Genomic DNA, 6,896 nt, shown 5'->3' on the forward strand with positions numbered 1-6,896 from the left:
CTCTGAAAGTATAATCTACTTTAAAATTAAATTGATAGCTCAGGAGCTTAAAATGCCTAAGAATATATTAGGCGTAGTTTTTATTTTTTAACTTGCATAAGAAATGTAAGTGACCCTGACAATATTCAGTTACTTCGTTTAGATGTCTGTGGCTCTTGTTTTCTTCTTTGTACAGCTTTGCTTGGTAAGAGTCTCAGTCATCTGAAGGACTGCTTCAGCATGTTGCTAAGTTGTTCATTTTTTGTTTTGCTGGAGGCCGACATTCTAAAATGAAAAGTTAATATCTTTTCAAGATATTTTTTTCCTTTGATTTGCTTTTGGTTTGCAGTAAAAAAGAACAACTAACCTTTGCCTGGTCTAGGATATCAAAGAGAGGCGATTTGAGAATGAAAGCTAATGTTTAAAAATTGCCAGAAGGCCAGAAGAGGGCTAATTTGTACCCTTAACTAAGCTTTCTCAGAAACAATGACCTAAAAAAGTCTGGGTTGCAGAAGTTTTGAAATGATCAATATACTGTTTTTCTACAGCAATGAGGAGTTTAATAGTTTTTCAAATATTTAAAAGCACTGGAAAGATTGACTTTTCTGTGCTTGAGGTGCTCCTGAAGTACTCAATTATACTAAAATCTTTTAAAAGAAGAAGTTACACTTTAGCAGAATTATGTTTTAGTTTTTCAGTCTATTGAGGAACTTTTGGGGATGTTAAACTTTGTTAGATCTACGTGCTAGTGTGAAAACCTTCTGGAAATGAATTGCCAAAAGTCAGATAGTTATTGATGTAGAAAATAGAAATTATGTAAATACTACATATATGGTAGTTACTCTTGCCTAATTTGTGGATTACACTAAACTTCAAATTTCTTGCTATAATAGTGTCAAATGTAATTTTTTGTATCATAAACCATTCTGTTTTCCTATGGTACTGAGCCATTATTTGCTCTTAAATATTAAAAAAGAAACAAAAAAGTTTGCTTGCTTGCAGAGGTGTCGTTGCTGTTCTGTCATATGGCTGCTGAGTAATCACTTCATATTGTTATCAAATATTTCCAAATGAATTCCTTTAAATTCTGAATAAGTGGTGATGCTTGTATTTTATTTAAATCAGATAAACTTGTACTTGAAAATGGAGAAAAAGCCTAATAAGAAGGAGGAACTGACACTAGTGAACAATGTTTTAAAACTTGCTACTAAGTTATTGAAGGTAAGAATTAAAATATATTACCATGTTATAGGTAACTAGGAAGCAGAATAGATTGCTTAATGAGTCGTTTGTGTGACTTGTGCAGGCTGAACAGTGTGCTTTGGTTTAAATCTGCCCTGTGACTCTTTCACAGTGACACTGCTTGTTCATACAGTAGAGTCTGTTATGCTGCTATCTTTGTGGCTTACAAATTATTATTGTTATATACAATTAGTTTTATTCTTTAACAGTATATGAGCAGCATGAGAGAAGGTACTTTGGGCTGGACAGGATGATGAATGCTTGAGAAATAAATGCTGCAATTTTGTTGTCTGTCTGGAGCATTAGTATCTGTTTCTGTTAATAAGCTGCTGGTGCATTTGTATTCTTCCACAACAGTAATTCCTCTCAAAAACTGTCAGCAGTTAGTGTTTCGAGTTAAAACTGGATTATACTTAATGTCCTCTTTACTTACCATGGTAGAAGAATTCTTTTGGAAAGCAGAGAAGTTGTTACGTAGGTCCATCTATAACAGAATTCAAAATATGGATTTCATTTAATGTCATTCAGGTATTTACATTAGCTATGCCCTTGGAATATTTAGCAATTTTTTTATTTTTTATTTGCATGAAATTTTTGCTGATTTTTATTTCTCCTTCAGGAAGTCAGTGTCTTCACTTAGTCCAAGACAGAGTGGACATGTAGAACGGTTGCCCAGGAATGACTGGCAAATGTAAAATTATTTTCCTCCCCTTCAGATAAATTTCCTTCGCTCCATGCATCTCTCCCACTGTGACTGAGTATAGCACGACTGCTGCTGATTCCATGTGCGGATGGATGCAGCAGAGGGAATGGCTGGACTGTCATACAGTAAACCTGAACCGTATCTTCCAGTGTCTCTATGCCTTTCTTCTGCTGCCAGTAAATGCAAGCCTGTTAAGAGAAACAGTTGGGGCGTTTTTTTGCGTATAGTGGTACTTTAAGACGTAACTGCCTCATTCTACCACACATTGAATTCTGGTCACTTGCCTTGCTGAACCCAAGGAGCAGGTCTTAAAGCTTGAACTGTTTAATCTAGCCAGCTAGTAGCTGAGATGATGGAGCATTTCTTCTAGTCAGCTGAGTCCTTCTCCCCACCAGCAGACCTTTAGCAGAGTGAGTGGTCCTCTCGTCTCAAAAAAAAGTGTGCAACACTTTCCATGAGGGGGCTGACTGAGTCAGCAAGGCCTCAGAGATGGGTGGTCCTCTCGTCTCAAAAAAAAGTGTGCAGCACTTTCCATGAGAGGGCTGACTGAGTCAGCAAGGCCTCAGAGATGACAAAACAACAACTGATGTTCACAGTTATGGTATAGTGATACAGAGAGCCTGGCTAAGTCAGGTATTGACTGTATCTCTTGGTATAAGAATTAGGGACCGCAGAGTTTTTAGGACCTGGCTTTGGAACAAACGAAAGGAGATATTCTCTGTGGATCAGGTAGCAGATTTGTGCAACTGTTGGTTAAAGGACACTGTGGGTGAAGGAAGTTGTCTAGATTCAAGGAGCGACTGGACAAGTACGCTGGACAAACCACAGCTGGTTCAGGGTATCTGATGAGTTGAAATGTTTGCATGCTGTCGGAATCTAGGTAGGGTGAGAAGTAACTAACTGCTGTTGGTGGCAGGATGCTGACCAACCCTTGAGCTGATTCACTTCAGGCTTTTTCAGGCTTTTCTCAGTGTTTTAAAAAAGATGTCCATGTTCTGCTCTTTACAGAAAAGTATCAACTGACATGGCCTTTCCAACAGGCTTTTGTGGCACAAATCCCAGACTTGGGCCATCACTTAGTTACCGCGAGAACGCACCTGAAAGCGAGATAGGATTTCCAAGCCACTCACTATGAGCTTTAAATGGATTATTGATAGTTAGTAATCAACGCAATCACATATTTCATGCCCAGTGACTAAATGGAGTTTGGTTCTGGATATTTTTGATCCCTAGGCTTTTACTGCAGACTGTATCATGTTGAATATTCTTACTGTTTTCTTACTCTCAAAATGGGTAAGATGAATCCAAAATCTAAAAACCTTTTCCTTAAAGAATTTTTCTGCTGCTCTTCTCAGAATTATGTCTATCTTTTGTATTTGCAGCGGAGTTTTAAAACCACATTACATCTAAATTAAAAGGTGGTTCATTTTTATTTCACCTCTTTTGAAGGAAGAGTCAAAGCTCTACAATTCTTCTTTATTAAAAACGGGTTTATAAGGTCTTGGTCAAGGCCTAGGATATAATGCAGGAGAGAGAAGAAGATTAAAGCTAGAAAATATAAATTTCTAAAGCATCAATGGTTGTTATACATTATATAATCAGCTCTTATATTGTAAAACTCTTCTTTCTTACTCTGTTTAACATGTTTCTGGGCCAGAAGAGTTTGGGTGACGTTATTCAGACACCAGTAATTGAAAATGGGTGAAGTAGCCTCTTTTTCTCAAAGTTTTGTTGCAGATTAATTTTGGCTTCTTTATGGTCCCTCCAGTAAAAAATAGAATATAGGCAGTTAAGTGGTTATTAGTAGGTTTTTTTTCCTTTATATTCCTTTTCTGGCTATGTTGATCAGAGCAATTATTCTCAAAATTAATGGAAAAAGAGGGGAATTGCAACAGGAAAGACCTTTCTATCATTTTTTACTATTAGTGAGGTAACCTGTAATGGTGAAAAATTTTTCTTTTTTTTGTGTTTTTGTGGGTTTTTTTGTTTGGTTTTTTTTTTTTTGTGGCTCCACTGTCCATCAGCTCTTTTACCTCCGAAGATGATTTCTGGAAATTCTAGAACGATGGCACCTTGCTGCCAGGAAAACTAGCTCTCTGTTTTCCTGGCCTCTTGGGCAAATTGGTGGATGCTGTAGATTGGGAGCCCCAGTTGCTGAAGGGTTATTTAGAGACCATCAGTCAATGGTCAGTTACTGTGGTGGGTATCTTCTTGCACATTTTTTTTATATGCAGAAGAATAGAAGAATATTTTACTCACCTGTGAACTTGAAGACTTCCTGAACTATCTAATATTGCTCAATATTGAACAAAAACCTATTTGTGTAATTTTTGCTTTTTAACAATATCATTGTTTTGCATTACTAGGAACTGGACAGTCCCTTCAGGTTATATGGGCTTACAATGAATCCACTGCTTTATAATATCACCCAAGTTGTCATCCTCTCAGCTGTATCTGGTGTCATCAGTGACTTGCTTGGATTTAATCTAAAGGTAACTACTCGATAAGCATCCTTTTTTTTTTCACCATGACGTTCAGAATTTTATGATAGATGGATCTTGCATTGTAGCCTAATGAGTTATTAACTGTATTAACTAGAAGAACTGTTGTTTGAAAATGGTTACAAAATTTAAGCTATATCAGAAGAATAGTGATGTAGTTGTCAAAGCAGCCCTTTTAAAAATTTATTGCATTTTTGTGGCTTTCTGACTTCCTTTAGGACACATAATTGTCAAGAATTCTTAGATATAAATAGAAAAGTTTGCGCACAGAAGTACAAGACCTCATTTAACTTTTCTTCATATCTCAGATCTGATTTTTCTCTTGAATTCCTCACTGTTGACGTTTTAGCTCTTTAAGGGACACAGAAAGATGCCAGCTACCCTTGTCTTGCAGTGCGGTCAAGTATTACATAGATACAGTATTACTGGGACCAGTTTTACAGTGTCATTTCATCGTGGTTGAGGGACTGTCTTGTTAGGTCCTACTCTCCGGCCCCCTCTGAACTAGAAACTCTACAAAGTACTTTAGGATTCAGGTTGCGAGGCACATTAGTTTCCACAGGCTTCTAGCACAAATCGCTTAATAGGCCATTATGTTTTCTTATGTCTGCCCCTTTTTTTCCTTGTTAAAAGTAAATGACTTTAAAATTTGTGTATCATAGAATATGCAGCAAATGAAAAAAAATATTAATTTTGTGTTACTGCAGTTCTGGTAAATAGAAAACTGAGATGAGAAATGGTGCTGATTTACTGCTCTAACTTTTCCAGCTCTGGAAGATCAAATCTTGACAATATATAAAGAAGATGAGATAATACAGTGTTACAGAAAAGCTCATTGATTGACAGAACTGCCTCAAAGCAGCCACTGAATCTGTATTTCAGATGCTACAACCTCTTCAAGGATGTCGTTTGGAAAATTGAAGTGTTTACATCTGACTGTCTCGTGCAATCTTTGTATTTATTTCATCTTCTCACTATTTTATGTTCATTTTAGTTGATGGTTATATTTTATTTTCAAACTTACTTGTTTAGTTTTGGAAAGGGTCAGATTTGGGAAAGGTCAAAGACTGCGTCTGAGAACTTGAAATCCTTTAAATGGATTATGCTAAATTACTATATGTGTTGTTGAAGCTGAAGCCAATGCTGAATATTTTGAGTTACAGTAAGGCTATATGGAGGTCATTTGATATTTTGATGGTATGGTAAAACTTCTTAGAATATTTCATTTGCACCAATCATTTATGAGGACGACAGAACATCAGTAGATGTTTGGTTGCAATAGAAAATTGAGACATATACAAAGAGTAAAGTACTGACAATACAGTATGACAGGTAGCAGAAGTATTGTATATTACTATTAGAAGCAAGTGAAAATCTTGAGTATTTTGAGTAATTCCAGGATCTAAACTCATATAGGTTGCAGTTTAAATATCCTGGGATATTAATAAGGTATTATATAACAGGTCAACAAGTGCTCTTTGATAACACTTTTACCAGAGCAATAATTGTAAAGGGTTACCATGCTGTATGATATTTTGATAAAATTAAATATTGTATTTATTTGAAATACTGGGCTGTTCTGCACAGCTCTGACTGTGCATGCTCAATATGTGCACTTTTTATTGTTACTTTTAATGAGAAACTTTATATATATATATACATATAAATGTATATTACTTGGAATATATTATGGTGAACTATGGAGCAGTATATATTATATGTTGAACTGAATATTTAAACAAGCAAAAGATTTAGTGGTAAAAGGAATGCTATGAATGACGGAGCATTAGATAGATAGATAGATGCTCTCCTCTTGTACACTATAGTATATGCCATTCATACCACATAGGAGTTTAAGAACAGTTAAACACAGAGAAGTTCCTCTGGTGAGCAGCAGAGCTCGTGAAGCCGTATTCAGCAGATTTGTGTCTTCAAATAATCTCCTTTCCTCCCTGCCCGGGCTGTTCCCCAGCGCCCTCCCGGCCCTGGGCTTCGCACCGCTGCCTCTGCCTCTGTCCCTGCTTCCCAGTCACAATGGGACCAATCACACTGGCTTGTGATTCTACCATGTGACAAAATGGATGTTCACCTGTGTGAAATTAAGAACAAACTTTAATTCTACAGATTATCTGGGGAGGATTACTGTCACCAGGCCCAAGTATGACTACATTTTATGCTCCTAAAATAGTGGCTTCATAGTGAAAAATCACAAGTGGTTGGGTGACAAGAGTCTGGACATTGCACAATGTTTGCTCATCTTCAGAATCTTGAAAGATGTGGAGTAGTGTCTCTTAAACTTATGTGGTATAAAATATTTTTATATATAAAGCAACACAAACAAGCATTTTGTATTTTATTTGCCTCTGTACTAATGTTTAATAATGACCAAAGTGCATTCTGGTTTTTGAAAGAATGTATTACTGGAGCTTTAAGAACATACTATATTTAGTTTCTCATGTGAAAAATTCATC

At 36.3% G+C, this 6,896-nt stretch overlaps 1 protein-coding gene across 1 annotated transcript in view; it reads left to right on the top strand.

The window, feature by feature from the left end:
• The window catches only part of PHTF2 (putative homeodomain transcription factor 2), a gene marked incomplete at its 5' end in the record, with an annotated part of 28,885 nt that extends 23,551 nt beyond the window's left edge, over positions 1–5,334 (top strand). Inside the window, 3 exons of the mRNA XM_009868621.1 lie at positions 1,105–1,200; positions 4,291–4,416; positions 5,194–5,334. Coding sequence (XP_009866923.1) covers positions 1,105–1,200; positions 4,291–4,416; positions 5,194–5,214 — 243 coding nt within the window. The remainder of the gene's footprint in view (positions 1–1,104; positions 1,201–4,290; positions 4,417–5,193) is intronic.
• Between the last annotated feature and the right edge of the window lie 1,562 nt (positions 5,335–6,896).

This window comes from Apaloderma vittatum, unplaced genomic scaffold (assembly GCF_000703405.1).
Source record: "Apaloderma vittatum isolate BGI_N311 unplaced genomic scaffold, ASM70340v1 scaffold1424, whole genome shotgun sequence".
NCBI lineage: Eukaryota > Metazoa > Chordata > Aves > Trogoniformes > Trogonidae > Apaloderma > Apaloderma vittatum.